This window comes from Podarcis bocagei (genome assembly GCF_964188305.1).
Source record: "Podarcis bocagei genome assembly, chromosome: 1".
NCBI lineage: Eukaryota > Metazoa > Chordata > Lepidosauria > Squamata > Lacertidae > Podarcis > Podarcis bocagei.
The window spans coordinates 50,323,049-50,342,553 of NC_138125.1; the positions used below are offsets into that span (position 1 = coordinate 50,323,049).

At 47.1% G+C, this 19,505-nt stretch overlaps 1 protein-coding gene and 1 long non-coding RNA gene across 4 annotated transcripts in view; one reads left to right on the top strand and one right to left on the bottom strand.

The window, feature by feature from the left end:
• Nucleotides 1–121: 121 nt before the first annotated feature.
• Nucleotides 122–6,081, bottom strand: LOC308597340. Of its 2 annotated transcripts, none has more exons than XR_014012891.1 (2): nucleotides 2,067–6,081; nucleotides 122–514 (listed from the first exon to the last, which is right to left on the bottom strand). It is a non-coding gene; the product is annotated as an uncharacterized lncRNA (long non-coding RNA). The 2 variants fall into 2 exon arrangements; XR_014012892.1 differs by having other exon boundaries at nucleotides 2,040–6,081.
• A 5,455-nt stretch (nucleotides 6,082–11,536) lies between these two features.
• The window catches only part of LOC308597276 (retinol dehydrogenase 12-like), a 28,442-nt gene continuing 20,473 nt past the window's right edge, over nucleotides 11,537–19,505 (top strand). Inside the window, exons 1-2 of one of the 2 annotated variants that reach the window (XM_081213110.1) lie at nucleotides 11,576–11,665; nucleotides 13,763–13,783. In XM_081213110.1, the coding sequence (XP_081069236.1) occupies nucleotides 11,652–11,665; nucleotides 13,763–13,783 (35 nt within the window). In that variant the 5' untranslated portion in view covers nucleotides 11,576–11,651. Of the gene's footprint in view, nucleotides 11,666–13,762; nucleotides 13,784–19,505 lie in introns of both variants that reach the window. The other variant, XM_081213111.1, reaches the window with a different exon arrangement.

The window sequence follows — 19,505 nt, forward strand, 5'->3', positions numbered from 1 at the left end:
TGAAGTTCCTGACCGTCCCCCATGGCTTAGGAAAAGTAGAACTGTGATTACCCGAGTCAAACTGTGCTCAGTACAATTACAAGTTAAAAAGCCAGCAGTTTTGCCAGTCCCAGAAGAGGAGTAATTTGGCCCCCTCCAACCTACGCACCAACTGCACCCGTTGCTGCACAAGGGTTGCCAAATCTGGGAGCAGGCGAGGGTGAGGGCACTGGTCCTTTTCCCCCTGCCCAGAAGAACACTGGTCCTTCCCCCCCCCTTGCACAGGGTAAGGATCCCCAACTCCCAAGAAAAGAGGAAGAGAAGGAAAGTGAGGAAGAAGGTGATATGGAGAATTCAGAAGGAATTTAGAAAGTGGACAAGTAGTCCAAAAGAGTGTTTCAGTATGTAGAACCACATGTGGCTTCTTGGGATAGAAGCAGCATAATGCAAGGATGAGCACTGACAGAAAGAAACAGAGCAGAAGGCTTTGAGAGCCACATGGGACAGAACTGTTAAAAAATAAATAAAAAAATTCCTTCCAGTAGCACCTTAAAGACCAACTAAGTTAGTTCTTGGTATGAGCTTTCGTGTGCATGCACACTTCTTCAGATACACTGAAACAGAAGTTGCCAGATCCTTCTATATAGTGAGAAGGTGGGGAGGGGTGTTACTCAGAAGGGTGGTGGGAATGGGAGATAGGCAGATAGCTGAGAGAGCCTCTTGACGACTCTTAACGACTGTAATAGGTCTTACAGGAAAAGGCAAGGGGTGGGAAGGTGAGAAATGGTTTAGTTATGTATAGTGAGATAAGAATCCAATGTCTTTGTTCAGCCCAGGTCTTTTCATGGTTTTAAGTTTGGTAACGAGTTGTAATTCAGCAGCTTCTCTTTCCAGTCTATTTCTGAAATTCCTTTGTAGTAAAACAGCTACTTTGAGATCTTGTACAGAATGTCCTGGGAGATTGAAGTGTTCTCCTACTGGTTTCTCTGTTCTGTGATTCTTGATGTCAGATTTATGTCCGTTTATTCTTTGGCGTAAGGTTTGGCCTGTTTGTCCAATATAGAGAGCTGAAGGACACTGTTGGCATTTGATGGCATACACAATGTTAGACGATGAGCAATTAAATAGTCCCGAGATGGTATGTGTGATGTTGTTGGGGCCAGTAATGGTGTTGTCCGGGTGTATGTGGCAGCAAAGTTGGCATCTGGGTTTATTGCAGGCTCTGGTGCCAGTGTCTGTGTTAAGTCTGGTTGTAGTATTATTGTGGGTTAGGAGTTGTTTAAGATTGGGTGGCTGTCTGTAGGCAATGAAAGGTCTTCCTCCCAGAGCTTGAGAAAGAGAACTGTCATTGTCCAGGAGAGGTTGTAGATCTCTGATGATGCGTTGTACTGTTTTAACTTGGGGGCTGTATGTGATGACTAGAGGTGTTCTGTTATTTTCTTTTTTGGGTCTGTCTTGCAGCAAGTTCTCTCTGGGTATCAGCCAAAGAATAAACGGACATAAATCTGACATCAAGAATCACAGAACAGAGAAACCAGTAGGAGAACACTTCAATCTCCCAGGACATTCTGTACAAGATCTCAAAGTAGCTGTTTTACTACAAAGGAATTTCAGAAATAGACTGGAAAGAGAAGCTGCTGAATTACAACTCGTTACCAAACTTAAAACCATGAAAAGACCTGGGCTGAACAAAGACATTGGATTCTTATCTCACTATACATAACTAAACCATTTCTCAGCTTCCCACCCCTTGCCTTTTCCTGTAAGACCTATTACAGTCGTTAAGAGTCGTCAAGAGGCTCTCTCAGCTATCTGCCTATCTCCCATTCCCACCACCCTTCTGAGTAACACCCCTCCCCACCTTCTCACTATATAGAAGGATCTGGCAACTTCTGTTTCAGTGTATCTGAAGAAGTGTGCATGCACACGAAAGCTCATCCCAAGAACTAACTTAGTTGGTCTTTAAGGTGCTACTGGAAGGAATTTTTTTATTTTGACTATGGCAGACCAACACGGCTACCTATCTACTGTTAAAAAATAAAGAGAGACAATTAAAAAACCCGAGGGATTAAAAACCCTAGGATTACAATACTGACCACTGAGGAAATCCGCAAGATACATGCCCTCAGGGCAGCGGACAATACTGACGCTGCAATTGAGGTCTCTTACCCCAGGAACACACCCCCTTGGGATTACAATACTACTGCGGGAAGGGCGGCCTTAGAGACTTATCACAAAAATGTTTTAGAAGGCATGAGAAGGGCAGCGAAAAGACCTACAAATATGGCAAAATTATCTGAGGTTTTTCAGCTGCCCAGTGAGCCCCCAGGAGTATTTCTGGAGAGATTAAAAGAGGCATTCCGCAAGTACACCCCCGTAGATCCTGATGATGAGGCCCAAGAGGTGATTGTAAAAACTACCTTTGTGATGCAAGCAGCTCCCGACATAAGACGAAAAATCCAAAAGCATGAGAACTTTATGGGGAACCGCCTCGAATGGATGTTAACTCGTGCCCAGACAACTTACAATCAAAGGGGAGAAGAAGCAGAAATGCAGAGAGAAAAATACCAGACCAAAAAATTAATGGCACTAAGAGCCGGCCAGCAGCCAGCAGCCAAAAATGCAATCCTGGAGGGTGTCCACGGGAGGGGCAGAAGACGCCTAGGGAAGAAACCAGTGCACCATCTGCAGGCAAGAAGGTCACTGGAAAATGGAATGCCCACAGGCCCCACTCCCCCGCTCCCCACAGGCTGGGAACAGTAACCCCATGGCCTGAACCCCACCTCACCAGCCGGGAGCACAGGCAATGGCCCAGAGAGACAAAGAAACTTACTAGGATAAACCAGGCCCAACAAACGCAGGTTCCCAGAAGCTGCCTGGCCCTGGTCCAACAATGGTTGCTCAGCACATGGAATGAGGTTTCTGAAAATGATTCCCCCCCCCATCTATCTTGCTAAAAGACTGTTGCAGTGGAAAGCATGTGAACAGACTGTTTCTAACATTCATTCATGCAATAACAAGAGATCAGCTTTTTTTTCCTTGAAGCAGCTTCAGAATAAAATGGAATGTGAGGCATGTTTATCTCTTGGCAGCTATCTCAGAAGGACATTGCTGTATTCTCCCCAGCCAGCTTCCCTGAACCCCCCACTGTCTGGATTTACAGTCAAGCGACAAAAAACCCCAGAATGCCAAGAGTTACCCACCCCGGCCCCAAGTACTAACCTGAAGAGTGATTTTTTAAAAGCAGGTGAATGCTTTCTGTGAACTTTGTAAAAAAAATAAAAATCTTCTTAGGATCTACTGAAGAAGCGCAGCATGCTCAGATCAAAACACTACTCCTATAGGAATTTTGAAACTTTGGAAGTTTGCCAGTGCACGGGAACACTGTGCCCCTCCTACTTAACACTGACAAACACTTGGCAGATGAACTGCAATTTGCAACATGGCTTTGCAACATGGCTTACAGGCCACAAAAGCTCTGAAAAAATTAAAGTGCAGAGAAAAATACTTGTAAAAATCTCAGCTGGCAAACTTAACCCAAGAAAAAAGGACTGTCATCCATCTGTCATGGATGCTTTAGTTAAGATTCCTGCACTGCAGAGGATTAGACTAAATGACCCTTTGAATACTCTTCCAGTCAGGCTCACCTGGCACCTATTCTCATGTCTTTTTTGATGCAAGGTGAAGCCCTTTTAATTTTCCCAGACATCTAAAAGCTGTTCTGAATTGGCTTTATTCAGCTGGTATGCTGATATGCTTTTACTGTACTGCTTGGCTAATTATACTTCTTGGTAATTTTATTATTTTAATCTATTTCAAATGATTTGCTAGCCATTCTGGAAATAGTAATATTGAAGTGCAGGGTAAAGTAGAAGTGGAGGAGGAGTGATAGTCAAGTACATTGCACAACTAGGCTTAAGCAGGGGAGCGCAGTGTACTTAAACAATATGATGCAATTTACACTGATACCTGAGATTAGATTGGAATAATTTTGTGGGTGATCTCAAAAGAGTCTGCTATGGTTAGGGTGGTTTCTCATAATGGAAGTGGTGTGACACCTTGGTGAATTCAGGACTGAGGTGTTTTCTGTTGTTTCGTATTTTATTTTCTGCATAAAAAGAAATAAACCAACAATAAAAAGAGTCTATTTGGGAAGAGTTTACATAAAAAGGTTGTGAGCAATCTTATGATTGATTTTGACGTGTAATCATAATAAAGTTTGTGTGCTAATCAGGGCCTGCCAGCTATGAGGCAAGGTGAGGCAACTGCTTCAGGTGGCAGGATCCACAGGGACAGTAGATTCAAATGTAGGATCTTTATTTCCCCCCGTGTGGCTGATGTAGATCTTCACTCACCCCTTCTTTCCTGGAGTGTGTGTGGGGCATTTTGTGGCTCACTTTTGGTGACAAAAGTGTCTCAGGCCAGCCCTGGTGCATAACATCACTACATTGGTGTAGGTATTCCCAAGGCCAAACCAACAGCTGCTATGGACCTCCTCCAGCAGAAGAGAAAGTATAAACATCTGCTGGCACGTAAGAAAAGGGAAGCCATTAAGAACACGTGAACATGACTTATTCAGGCAGTTAAATCCAATGATTCAGCCACATTCTCACATATCACATCTAGCCCATAAGGCTATGGCCCAACCATGGTGGACTGTCACATCCCCCCAGGGACCTGGGAGGCACACTTTCAGGAACTTTACTTGGACAGCTCTGCTGAAAATGGAAGATCTAGCCAAATGATAGGAAATCTGCCTATGTGGGCTCCAGTGATGGTGACAGAGATTAAGAACTAGGTAGCTCAGCTAAGACTGGGGAAGGCCCCAGGGGAAGGCCTAATCCCACCAGAGGCCATTAAAAACAATTTGGACTTCTGGGCCCCCACTCTGGCTTCACTCTTGACCTGCATTGACACCCATGGTCAAGTCTCCAAGGACTGGGGGCTTGCAATCATTGCCCCTATATATAAAAAGCTGATGAGATAAAACAAGATATATAGTCAACATCTATTTCTGTGTGGAATGGTTCATTTCAGTGAGAATACATACATTATATATTACCGGTACCTGTAATCCAGAAACCCAGCAGGCTGCTGCTGGATGGACAAAACACTGTTTCTTCTCCAGCAGCAGATTGCATTGTCGGGCTTCAGAGAGAGGAAGAGAAGCCTTCAAGTTACACTATTCATACTCTTTAAAAAGTGTGTTTAAGATAGCCCTTTCTATTTTTTAAAGAAAAGCAGAAACATGGGCTCCAATTTACAATGCACATCTGGTTCAGAAAGCAGGACCACTGTTAAGTTGTGGGCAAACATGTCAGACGACACAGTGATTCTTTAAACAGCTCTTCTTTATTCAGATGCCAGAACAGAACTAGGATGAGGAGCTCAGTCAGCCTGCTTATATAGAGCTCCAGAACAATGCAACTGTTTCCATTTTCTAAAACTATCCAATCACTGAACTTCACTTTTCGATCCTTCATTTGCATAACTATCTACAGTATCCTCCTGCTGCCCCAGGGTGAGAACTTCAGTACATAACACCCCTCCCCACCAAGATAAGGCGTTAGTTACAATCATAATGGTTTCCTTATATACAGCACTACACGTAATGGTTCAATTAAGCACAAAAGCATATCGGTTACATTTCACATACTTAGACCAACAGTGATACATGTCCAACAACATAGTTCTTTAAATAAGTTGGGCGCTTGGAAACTCTGTCAGACCGCCGGGGACTGGTAGCCAAGTCCGGGGGGCCACACAATTCTTGCTGAGGCTGTGGTGCGACCCTAGGTGGCATTGAAACCAAATCCCCTGGATCCGCTGCTGTGGGTGGACCCTCCGCAAGTGGAGTGGTCTGAGCCTGTGGTAAGTCTGGCAGACCCTCTGAAGCGGCTTGGTTCGGCTCCACGCTGGCAGTTTGCGAGGGAGGTGTAGGTGAAGCCTCGCCATCTGTAAGTGTCTCTTCCGGAGCCACGGGTGCAGTTGGGGGCACCACGGTAGTGTCCAAGTCCCCAACCCTGCGCCTAAGCTGGTCTATGTGCCAGCGCCACAAGCGTCCGTCTTCGAGTGCCACCTGGTACGAGCGAGGTCCAGTGACTCCCACTACTGTGGCTGACACCAAAGGAATGTCCCCCACATAGTTCTGGGCAAAGACCTGGTTTCCTGGAACAAATGACCGTGGCGCGTCCTATGGCCGCATGAGGGGTGATGTGTTGCACGAACAAGTATTCGGCGACCTGCTCGTGCCAGTCTCCCCGGTCCAGGCGCGCCAGTGCCTCTTTTGCTGAGCGCACCATTCTCTCCGCTTGCCCGTTGCTGGATGGATGAAATGGTGCCGTTAGGGCATGGCGGATGCCCAGTCCCAAAAGATACCGCTTATAAAGTGCCTGACGTGAACTGCGGTCCGTTGTCGGAGACAAGGACATCAGGACACCCATGCATCGCAAACAGGCCTCGCAGCACCCGGATGACGGCCTCGGTAGTGGTGGAGGGTATCAGGGCCACCTCCAGCCATTTGGAGTAGGCGTCCACCACTACCATAAAGGTCCGGCCGTGAAAGGGGCTGGCCAGATCGATGTGCACCCTCGACCAGGGTGTCTTTGTCATCTCCCAGGTGTGTCCCTTAGCTGCCGGTGGTGCAGGTCTCGATTCTTGGCACGCTTGACAGGCGGACACCCAGGCAGTGAGGGCATCGTCCATGTTAGGCCACCAGATGTAACACCGAGCCAACACCTTCATTTTGACGATTCCCGAGTGGCCAACGTGCAGAGCCTCCAGGACGTGTTGACGGAGTCTTTGGGGAATCACGACGCAGTCTCCCCACAGCAGACAGCCGCGATGAGCCGACAGTTCATGTTGTCTGGTTGCGAACGGTTGGAACTCTGATGCAAAAGGCCCTTGTGGCCACCCCCTCCACACTCAGTTAAGCATCTGGCTGATGGTGCGATCCTGGGCAGATGCAGAGGCCACAGTGGCAGCCGATACAGGCACTGCCGGAAGATCCTCAATCAGGAGGAGCGATGAAGCTGGAGCCGGGTCTTCCACAAACGCTGGAAGAAGGCAACGGCTGAGGGCGTCGGCATGGCCCATCGATTTCCCCGGGCGATGGATGAGCCGGTAGTGGTAGGCAGCCAGGAAAACAGTCCATCGCAGCATGCGCGGCGAGAGGACCGGTGGAGTTGGACGATCACCGGCGAGGAGGCCCAGGAGCGGCTTGTGGTCAGTGATGAGGTCAAAAGTCCTGCCATAGAGGTATTCATGGAACCTCTTCACTCCAGCCACAAGTGCCAGTGCCTCCTTGTCGAGCTGGCTGTAATTCCGTTCAGTCAGAGATAGCGTCCTGGAAAAGTAGGCGAGCGGTGCTTCTCTTCCGTCTGGAAAACGGTGACTAAGGACAGCGCCGATGCCAAAAGGTGAGGTGTTGCAGGCAAGGACCAGCGGCCTGGCTTCACTGTACTGTACCAGCACACTGTCCGATGAAAGGAGAGCCTTGACCGCGTTGAAGGCCGCCGTCTCTCATTGACCCCAGGACCAAGGCGTCTTTGTGCTGAGGAGTCGGTGAAGAGGCTCAGCCACTGTGGCTTTGTGGGGCAAGAACATGTTATAAAAGTTCAGCAGCCCCAGGAATGCCTGCAACTCTGTCTTGTTCTTTGGGATGGGGGCCTGCTGGATAGCGCGGATCTTGGATGTGGTCAGGTGAAGGCCGGAGGCGTCGATAAGATAGCCCAGGAACTCCACCTGTGGAACAGCGATCTGGCACTTCTCCCTCTTTGCCTTGAGCCCAGCCTCTTGGAACCTGGTCAGTACGGCACGGAGGCGCTCAAACAGCTGCTGGTGTGAGTCTGCGGACACCAAAATGTCATCAAAATATGGTACCACGCCCGGAAGCCCTTGCAGGAGACGCTCCATAAGGCTTTGGAAGATGCCAGGAGCCACACTCACCCCGAACTGCAACCGGCGGCAACGGAATGCCCTTCGGTGGGTGACGATCGTCTGGGCATCATCGACGGGCAGTTGTTGATAGGCTTGGGCAAGGTCCAGCTTTGCGAATACCTTACCCTCACCCAGGGAATGCAGCAGGTGTTGGACAACAGGAACCGGATAAGCGTGCTGCTGAAGTGCCTTGTTGATCGTGCACTTGTAGTCAGCGCAGATTCTCACCAACCCGTCTGGCTTGACAGGCGTGACGATGGGGGTTTCCCACTTGGCATGGTCAACCAGCTCCAAAACTCCTTGGGCGATCAGCTTGTCCAGTTGTTCGTCCACCTTAGCCTTGAGAGCAAAGGGAACCCGGCGTGGCTTTAGCTTGATGGGGGCGACTTGTGGATCAAGGCTAAAGGAGATGGGCGTACCTGTATATTGCCCCAAAGTGCCGTCAAAAACCTCGGCAAAGTCTTTGACCAGACCCTCAGTCTCTGCGTTAGAGATGCAGTTGATGCCAGTGACTTCCAGGCCGAGGGCATCAAACCAGTCTAGCCCTAGGAGGCTTGTCCACTGACCTTCGACCACCACCAGTCAGAGCAGGCCCGAAAAATCCTTGAAGGCGATCCGGAACCGGCCAACGCCTACCACGGGAATGTTGTTTCCCTGGTAGTCTCTCAGGTGTACGCAGTGAGAGTCAAGTTGCCTTTTGGACACTCTGGGTACCAGTCTTTTGATGGTGCTCCAAGACACGATGGACAGGGCAGACCCGGTGTCGATCTCCATGTCACATGGAGCTCCTTCTTTTTTTTATAAATATTTTATTAAGTTTCACAATAAAAAGGCGCACAAAGACAAAGAAAATACGAAGTCACAGAAAACAATACAATACAAAAATACAAACATTAAACACATCAAAAAAGAAAAAAGATAAAAACACATATATTAACAAAAAACAAAAAATTCCCTCTTTCTTAATTTCTCATCTTCAATTAACTTATTTTCCCGACTTCCTCACATCTCCCATTCTTGTATCCCTATTTAGAAATCAATTCAGCAAATTCAAATCCTATTAATTTATCTATTGTTAATCCAATCTTACATTTTACTTTGTTGCTAGAGCCCCTGCAGTTCATTTCAATGTCCTTAACATTCATAAATTTTGCAATATTTCTGTAAATAAATTTTACATTTCTTCCAATCTTCCTCCACCGTCTCCTCTCCCTGGTCTTGGATTCTGCCAGTCATCTCCGCCATCTCCATATAGTCCATTAGTTGCATCTGCCAATCTTCCAGAGTGGGTAGATCTTGTGTCTTCCAATGTTTTGCGATGAGAATTCTTGCTGCTGCTGTAGCATACATATAAAAAGTTCTATCCTTCTTTAACACTGATTGGTCCACTATGCCCAGGAGGAAGGCCTCTGGTTTCTTCAGGGAAGTATATTTAAATACCGGTACCTTTTTCAGTTCATTATATATCATTTCCCAGAAGGCCTTGATCCTTGGGCACGTCCACCAAAGGTGAAAGAATGTACCTTCAATCTCTTTGCATTTCCAACACTTGTTATCAGGCAAATGGTATATTTTTGCAAGCTTGACTGGGGTCATGTACCACCTATACATCATTTTCATAATATTCTCTCTTAAGGCATTACATGCCGTGAATTTAATTCCGGTGGTCCACAACTTCTCCCAGTCAGCAAACATAATGTTGCACATGGAGCTCCTTCAATGAACACCGTGACGTTCAGCTTGCGTCGCGTAGGTGAGTCGGTTTGGCCAATCGTGGTTCCAGACGGGCAGCGGCAGTTGGTGAGAGCGAAACAGCGTTCCTTGGCAGGCTGGAGTGAAGACTTGGACTTGTGAGTCGGTGAAGGGGGGGTGTCAGACGGAGCCGATCGGCAGACCTTAGCGATGTGGCCCCTTCTGGAACACGTCCGACAGATGGCGTCTCTGAATTGACACTTGGCACGGGAATGGTTGCCTCCACAGCCGGCGCATTCCGGTTGGCCCTTGGACTTCTGTTGGAACTTCCTGCGCTCCCGCTTTGTCTGTTGCACATCATCGTCTTCACTGGAGGATGCCTCATCACTGCTGGCCTCTTCGTGATGCACTGGAACTGGCTCCCTAGCAAGACACGGGCTGCTGGCCTTGCGGATCAGCAGCTTCCAAGGCCACAGCCTCCTCAATGGCTTTCTGCAGCGTGAGGTCTGGCTTGGTGAGGAGACGCCGTTGCAGGTGGATGTCCCGGACCCCGCAGACGATTTGATCCATCAGGGCATCGTCTAAGTCTTGGAACTCGCAGTGCATTGCAGCCTGTCGCAGGGCAGGGGTGTAGTTGTTGATTGACTCCCCCTCTGCCTGGTTCCGGTGGTAAAACGCATGGCGGGCAGCAATCTTGGACGGCTTTGGTGCATAGTGGTTGTGGAGCTTCTCTGGGATCGTGTCCCACGGTGTTGCCTGGACTGCTTCAGGCACAACCAATGCTTGGGCCGTCTCAAACACCTCAGGCCCACAGAGGCTGAGGAATAGGCTCTGCTTCAGCTCCTTTGATACTTCTGTCAGCTCGTTGGCTTGGAGGTAGCAGTCGAACCGAGCGAGGTAGGAGTCCCATGATTCAGAGGCTGGCGCAAACAGCGGTAGAGGCACAAGTGAAGCCATGATTCTGATGCCAGCGAGAAGGGCGATGGATGGAACACCGTGCTCTAGCCAGAACAGTCAGCTCTGAATTGGTTCTGTTCAGTGATTTTGCTCAGTGATTCAGCTCAGTGATTCAGCTGTGCTCAGAGGGTGGCTGCATCTGGCTCTGCTCTGATGTCCATCGATCCCATCCTCGTCGCCAGTGCTAGGTTGTGGGCAAACATGTCAGACGACACAGTGATTCTTTAAACAGCTCTTCTTTATTCAGATGCCAGAACAGAACTAGGCTGAGGAGCTCAGTCAGCCTGCTTATATAGAGCTCCAGAACAATGCAACTGTTTCCATTTTCTAAAACTATCCAATCACTGAACTTCACTTTTCGATCCTTCATTTGCATAACTATCTACAGTATCCCCCTGCTGGCCCAGGGTGAGAACTTCAGTACATAACAACCAGGACAATTTCCTGCTAAAAATCACCCTCTAGTTGCTGTTTGTGTCATAAACCAACTTGCTTTACTCTGATAGTGAGACCGAAGTACATTAACAAGTAGAGGCTATAGATCAAATCCATATAGTACACTATTTAGAAGTTTTATGAAATAAAATAAATATAAATATCCTCCCCCCAAAAGACTATTCAGTCTAGGGTCTAAAGTGACGTAGCTGCACCATTGTCTTTACCTCTGCAAGTATATTAAATATTTCCAGGCTGTTTGGACTGGGATTCAGTCATGTACTGGCAACTTCAGGTTGTACAATGAAAGGAGATTTGTATATGTTGTAACAAACCTACTTTCCCCCAAGACTGGATTTTTTTGCAATAGGTATAGTGTTGGGAAAATGCACTGGAAAGTGTGGGATAAAAAATGGTTGATGCAACATTCTACAACCTCCCTCCAGATAAATCAGGATGAATGCTCAGTAAGCAGCCTGTCACTCTCTTGGTTGCCCCCAGCTATTAGCATTTGCCAGCAGGTGGTGTCATAACTTTCAGTTCTTGTAATTCGTTATTTCTAATCATGTGGCACTCCTCCCACACCTCTCACTGTTTTATTTCTCTCCGTCAGTGGAGAAATTTCATTTGCAGAGGAGAAGTTTTCTACAATGTCAGCTCTCAGGTTTGGGTTTCTTTATTTCACTAGCTATCCTATGTAGGCTTTATTAACTTGTTCTCAGAACCGCAAATTTTGCATAGGCCACATGCATTTTTGTATGCAATACTGAAATACAAGAAGGGGACAAAATCAAGCAGGTTGCAGTCCTAACCCTACTTTCCTGGGAGTCGGACTTACTTCTGAGTAGATTTGGTTAGGACTGTACTATGTGTAGATAATTTCTAACCTAATTTAATATTTGACTTTTTGCTGCACTTTTATTATGCTGGAAGCTGCCCAGAGTGGGTGAGGTGTAAGTAAAAAAAAAATTATTATTTAATATTCATTGAGGTTATGATTAATATCTCCTTGGCACACTGAAATGTTGTTGTTGTTTAGTCGTTTAGTCGTGTCCGACTCTTTGTGACCCCATGGACCAGAGCACGCCAGGCACTCCTGTCTTCCACTGCCTCCCGCAGTTTGGTCAAACTCATGCTGGTAGTTTCGAGAACAGTGTCCAACCATCTCGTCCTCTGTTGTCCCCTTCTCCTTGTGCCCTCCATCTTTCCCAACATCAGGGTCTTTTCCAGGGAGTCTTCTCTTCTCATGAGGTGGCCAGAGTATTGGAGCCTCAGCTTCAGGATCTGTCCTTCCAGTGAGCACTCAGGGCTGATTTCCTTAGGAATGGAGAGGTTTGATCTTCTTGCAGTCCATGGGACTCTCATATCTACAATTATTGCATGCATTGTGTGGCTCCCTCTCCCTTTCCCCCTCTCTCATTAATATGCTCAAGTGGGCTCTAGCACTTTGGGGAGATTTGCTTCAGCCCCTTCCTAGTGACATTCTGAAGGCTAAACTAAAAAAAAGTTGCTAGGAACCTTTGGGTGAAGCCATGCGCTTTAAATGTATGGTGCAGATGTGACCTTAGGCTGCAATTGTGAGAGAAAGCCTTACTGAACTTAATGGGTATTATTTCTATTATTTCTGCAATTGTGCTACTGAACTTTTCCCTGGCTCCCTGTTGTTATGTATTATCTGCTATCTCTTTTGTCTGTATTGTCGCACCCCCACCCCCCAATTTTTGAGCAGCAATACATTCCAGGGAGTCTGGTGCTAATCCAGGGTTTGGCTTTCTAGGAAGAAATGTTATGAATTGGGGTGAGGGGGGCAGTCCCCTTCCAGACCTGCAATCCTGTATCCAGGGCTGGTCATTAAGTGGCCACCTAGGGTACAGACTTCAGGGGGACACAGTACTGACATTTGAGGGGCAGTTTTATATACGTGAGTTTTTGTAATATTGTATCTTATAAATTTCTGATAATCTTATTTTTTCCCACAAGACCTCTGCCTTTGAAAATTGAAATTAGCAGTTTTGTTTGTGGGGGTGCAAGTAGTTCAACCTAGGTTGCGAAATAACTTAGCACTGGTTACTGCCTGTATCTGTGAGGGAATGCAGAAGGCGAAGGTTGCCAAACCACTTGCTTTGTCAAGGGAATAGCTTTCGCTGGCTAGTTAGGTGGTACGGTTTAGCATAGCCAAAGAAGTTGCTCTGTGCCATAGAAACCAGCCTTTCCCCTCGCCTGGCTGGTAAGTAGAAGAACAACAGCAGAGTAGTGTGAGGGAGCTGGAAGCTGGGAAACAGAGACATGACTTGCTCTGTGCTGGACTTTGGGGCTTCCCTAGAAACCATAGCAAGATCTATGGTTGCTAATCCTGTGAGCGCCTCCATCTTATGCTCTAGTTATATATGCATATGTGTCAATAAAACCATATATCCTAACAGCACCAACAGTCTCCATTGGCCTTCACTCCAAGGAAGCAAATCCTTGGGAAGCACAGACACCTCTGGAGTCTCTCACTGCTCAGAGATTGGGGTGGTATGTAACAGAAAGTTAATGGCTATTGAGCTGTAGGATATACTATTTTCTTTATGCATATATACAACCTGAGCATAGGATGGCATGGCTCACAGCATCAACACTCCAACAGATCTTGCCTCTCCATTAGCTTCTTAGCCCCCACCATTCTGCTGCATATCTTTGGATTCAGCACAGCCTACGGAGTCAAACTCAGAGAAACCTCAAATACCAAAACTAACATCCTTTTTCTTTTCCTTCCCAGCATAGCATGGCATCCAGCCAGGTAAGAAGGACGTGGGAATACCTACCTGCTCTTTGAAGCATCTACGGTGGTCATTATGGCAACACAACTTTTTCTTACCTAACTTTTTAAAGTTCTGATCCTGATTGATTGATTGTTGTTGTCATCGCTACATATTATCTTCCCTACACCTTAAGGTCCCGGGGGTGGGGGTGGCTTACGACATTTAAAATGCAATTATTGCACAATATTAAAAACAGATCAAAACAACTTATTTAACCAAGGAACCAGTTTGACTGGTTCACCAGGTATCCTCTTGTAGAGCATAACCTCACAGACGAAAAATCACAGGCCTGCAAGAGATCCACAGATATCATCCAGACTCATCTCCCAAACCAGTAGCAATATTCTTTCTTCAGATTTTTGCTTAATTGGTGTTACATTTTTTTCATTTAGAGGGATTTTTTACCATGCTCTTCAGGTCAAAAAGGCTCGCTGCGTGTCTTAGAAAGGAAAGTCTCTGTTCTCTGGCATAGAATCTGAGGGTGCCCCCAGATTATTTTGTGGGAAAGAAGTCATGCGCACCCTGGAACTTTAGAATGTTGGGATACTGCCAGGGAGATAAAGTCCATCATGGCCCCCAAGCCGGCTGCCGGACGATCCAACTATCTCCCGTAGTCACGCAGTATGAGTGATTAGCGAAAATACCTTGCCACATTCCAGGGCTCGTGCACACTCTTATCAGCAGATAATGCACAGCCAGAAGTCGCACTCAGGAGAGCATTATTTACAAGCTTTTATTCAGCGTTGATCAGAACAAAGAAAGACATGACTGTCTGCAACAGTGTCTTCGTCAGAGAGAGAAACGAAAGCAATAGCAAACATAAAGATCCTGTGAACAGGACATGCGCAGACTCTGACTCACAAAGCCTGCTCCCTTTTAAGGTGGAACGGAAATATCCTAACATCCTCCCCCTTTCCGTGTAACCTGTAGTACCTGTGGTTCAACCCAATTGCAACCTTTGTACATAAACCTTAAGTTGTTCTCTGTTAACAACCTTAGACAACAGATCAGCAGGAATTTCATTTCCTGGCATGTAGGACACCTGAATGAGTCCTTTCTGAATACACTCTCTTGCACGATGTAGCTTAATCTGCAAGTACTTGGTTCTTTGCTTGCAACTCTCTGAGTTCAGCAAAGCCAAACACGATCTATTGTCTTGATACACTTGTACAGGACATTTCACAGAAACTCTGATGTCCTTAAACAGTTGCACCAACCATTCACAATCCATGAGTGAAAATGACAGAGCATTGAGTTCTGCTTCACAGGAACTTAGGCTCACTGTCGTCTGCTTCTTGCACAACCAGTCAAACAGGCAGTGGTTGTACATGTAGCATACGCCAGAAGTGCTCGTACCATCCGTGGTGTCACTTCCAAAACTTGCATCAGCAAAGATTTCAAGACCTCCAGTCTTCTGACTGGTGAACCTCAGCCTGTAGTGCATAATCCTTTTCAAATAGCGGGCTATGCGCTTCAGAGCTTTCCAATCCTGAACAGTAGGATTGTTGGCATGTCTGCTAAGCAGGTTACAGCTTACAGCTATGTCAGGTCTTGAGCATCTAGCAATGAAATTCAGCTTGCCTAGAATGCATCTGTACAGCGTTGTGTCAGAAAACGCTTCAGCAGTACTGTCTACCTGGTAACCTGTCACCATCGGTGTGTCTGCTGGGTTTGCATCAACCAAATTCAACCTGGTTAATACATCAGCAATTTTCTGTGTTTGGTGTACCAGAAAATTACCTGCTTGGTCCCTCTCCACCTGTAGAGAAAGATAGTTGGATACCTCACCAAGATCCTTCATGTCGAAGTGCTCCTTCAGCTGAGCTAGGGTGCTTTGGTAGAAAGCCTGATTCTTCCAAAACATCAGAAGATCATCAACAAAACATAAACAATACAGTTTGTTTTGCCCCTCCTCCTTGACAAACACACACGGATCAGCTTTGCCCTGGTGAAAACCTAGAGAAAGCAATATCTCAGTGAGTTTCGTGTTCCAACACCTGGCACTCTGCTTGAGACCATATAAGGATTTCCGGAGTTTACAGACCATTCCCTTCTGTATCTGCATTCCATCAGGTGGAAGCATAAACAGCTCCTCCCCCAAAATCCCGTACAAAAAAGCTGTATTAATGTCATGGTGGGAAACATGCAGTTTCTCCTCCGCAGCAATCTTGAGCATCAGCCGAATGCTCTCATATTTGACTGTGGGTGAATAGGTCTCGTGGTAATCCTGTCCTGGTACCTGTGAAAAACCTCTGGCAACTAATCTGGCTTTGTGTCTGACAACCTTGCCATTCTGGTCTGTCTTGGCCTTGAAGACCCATTTGCTGCCAACCAGTCTCATCCCTGGGACTACCGGTACGAGTTCCCAAGTTTGGTTCTGTTCGAGGAATCAACTTCAGCCTTCATGGCATTAAGCCAAGGCTCAGCATCTTTAGAGGTTAACTCCTGAACCTCTTTGAAGCTTGAAGGTTCCCACACCTTCTCTGAGCTACTAAGAACAGCAGTTGCTGTCTTAGCAAACTCATCAGCAAATCTCTTTGGAGGTCTGCCCTTCGTGGTTCTCTCAGATCTGCGTACTAGACGCAAGTCTTCTGGACTCATCTCCTCTTTCTTAGGAGAAAAGTGACCAATGGTGAACAGTGGTTCTTCCAGTTCATTGTCAGACGTATCAGATGGTCTGACTGAGGCCTTTGCGCTCTTGTAGTCTGCTGTGTCATCACTGTCACTGACACCAGCAGCAGCACCGCCCACTGAACTGGAATCCAAACTCTGATCATCAGCAGCAGCAGCAGCAGCAGCTTCCTCAGCTTTAGCTGCTTTCTTGACATCACCTTCATCCTCCTCTGGGTAACTCTGGAAAATTCCCACATTCCCCCCCCCACTTAGGATTGTACTCAACACTCCTTGTGAACTTAATGGACTTAGAGTCAGTCATCCATACCCTGTATGCACCTTTTTCGTACCCCATGAACAAACCATGTGCCCCACGCTTCCCAAGCTTGTTGCTTTGTGGGGTGTGTACCCACATGTCAGAACCAAAGATTCTCATGTGCTTGATGTTGGGTTTCTTGCCAAACATCTTCTCCTAGGGGGTACAACCAATAGGTGATGACAATCTGCGATTAAAAGTGTAAACAAAATTTGACAGAGCCTCCCCCCAAAACTTATCAGGGAGATTGGCATCATGCAATAAGGTTTTCATTCCTTGCAGCAACATTTGATTTGCTCGCTCCGCAAGCCCATTCATCCATGGCGATCGAGGCATTGACAAGTCATGCTGGATTCCCTTCTCAGTCAGGAAAGCTTCAAACTGCTGAGAAGTGAACTCCCCGCCCCGATCAGTAAAGAGACAGCCAATACATTTACCGTGAACATTCTCCAACCAAGCACAGAATGCCTTGAACTTCGGAAACGCTTGCGATTTCTGTTCGAGCATAAACACATGAATGTACCTAGAAAAAGAATCAATCAGAACCATGAAGTACCTTGCTCCTCCCAGAGAGGGCGCAAGTGGACCTACCAGGTCTGCGTGCACTAGCTGGTAGGGTTTGGAAGCCTGCCTGCTAGACTCCTTGCCTTTTGGAGCAACCTTCACCTTGTTCTCTGCACAAGATACACATTTCATGTGAAACTTACAGGGTTTGATGTTCAAACCCTCAACCATCTCTGGCATCTTGGCCAGTGCCTTCCAAGAGAGGTGACAAAACCTTCTGTGTGCATCGTGAATGCATCCTGCATGAAGAACTTTGTTAGTTTGTGCAACACAACAAGAATCAACATTAGACACAACAGCACCAGTGTCGTCATAAGTTATACAGAACAAACCATCCATAAACTTTGCATGCAAAATGTCCTCTTTGCCTTTTCTGATGACACAGACACTCCTCTTGAAGGAAATCCCAAAACCACGCCCAGTAAGCTGTGGGACACTGAGCAAGTTGCTTGCAGCACCTGGGACATAAAGTACATCTTTGATGGTTGTGCGCAGACTTGCCAGTCTCACAGTCCCTTCTCCTGCGATTTGCAATGTCTTTCCGTCAGCCAGGTGGACCTCACCTTCTTGAGGTTTGAAGGAGATAAATAGGTGGCGGTCTTTCACGACATGGCGGGTGCAGCCTGAATCAACAACAAACCTGGCTTTGGCTTTTGGAGCAGTCTTTACAGCAAGCAAACCCTTGTTTTCCACCGGCGTGGGCTTTTGCAGCTTGCCCCCCTGCTCCTGGCCATCAGACTTGCCTTTAGCCTTTGGTGAAGCTGTGCCAGCAAACAAAACCTTGTTTTCCACTGGCATGGGCTTTTGCAGCTTGCCCCCCCTGCTCCTGGCCATCAGACGTGCCTTTAGCCTTTGGTTGAGCTGTGCCAGCAAACAAAGCCTTGTTTTCCACTGGCGTGGGCTCTTCACCCTCCCTCTGCTTCTGGCCATCTGCAGGCGTCTGCCTCTGTTTACCTTTGCCTTTCCGGCCTCTGCAAAGGCGATGACCTTGGTTCCCATGAGAAACAGAGCTCTCAGCTGCCGACTCCTTGGCTCCCCCTAGAGGCTGGAATGCTGCTTGGGATGACGTGACTGTCAGCTCCCCCTGCAGCTTGCAACCGGTGCCCTCAGCATCCCTGCATTCACTCGCATTCTGGGAAACAGCCAGGACCTCCGATGCAGTCAAACTCTGGGCTAGGATGACTGGCTGGTGGGCTAACTTCAAAGCATCCCACATCTTACGTGCAGTGACGTGGCCAGCCACCGTTGCAATTTCCTCCAGAGAGACGGACAAGACTATTACGTCTATCGCCTTCGAATTTTCGGCTTTCCATCTTTCTGACAGAGGAACTGGAGGGGCTACAGACACAGTATGCCACACTCCAAACTGACGCAGCAAACTCTCACACCATTTTGCCCAGGTTTTATAATTGTGCCGATTTAACTTTGGGCACTCAGTAGCCTCAGAAGCTTGGAAAAACTCCATACCAGGTTTTCCTTTGAGCCGTGAGTCTCATTCACTTCAGAGACGTCTTATCTCAGCAGCTCATTAAGCACGAAGCCTTTGGCGTGGCTCCCAGTTCATTAATCTGCTGGAGTTCAAAGGCTCTTGCCATGGCAAGCAGAAAAGCCGTACTTTCGCTTTTCCTCCACATACCTTTCAACGCAGTCTGTCGCAGTCTTACTCTCCTGTAAGTGCCGTGAGTCTGGGCCCATAACCTGTTGTTGGGATACTGCCAGGGAGATAAAGTCCATCATGGCCCCCAAGCCGGCTGCCGGACGATCCAACGATCTCCCGTAGTTACGCAGTATGAGCGATTAGCGACACGAGTTTCCTGAAAATACCTTGCCACATTCCAGGGCTCGTGCACACTCTTATCAGCAGATAATGCACAGCCAGAAGTCGCACTCAGGAGAGCATTATTTACAAGCTTTTATTCAGCGTTGATCAGAACAAAGAAAGACATGACTGTCTGCAACAGTGTCTTCGTCAGAGAGAGAAACGAAAGCAATAGCAAACATAAACATCCTGTGAACAGGACATGCGCAGACTCTGACTCACAAAGCCTGCTTCCTTTTAAGGTGGAACGGAAATATCCTAACATAGAATTCTACAGTCTAAATCCAGCTGCTCGTTGTTGTTACCGTATATTTTTAAACAGACTTTTTGTGGTTTGGAAAGTGATGTGGAAATGCATGAGCCAGAGGAGCAAGTTAAAGGATAGAAT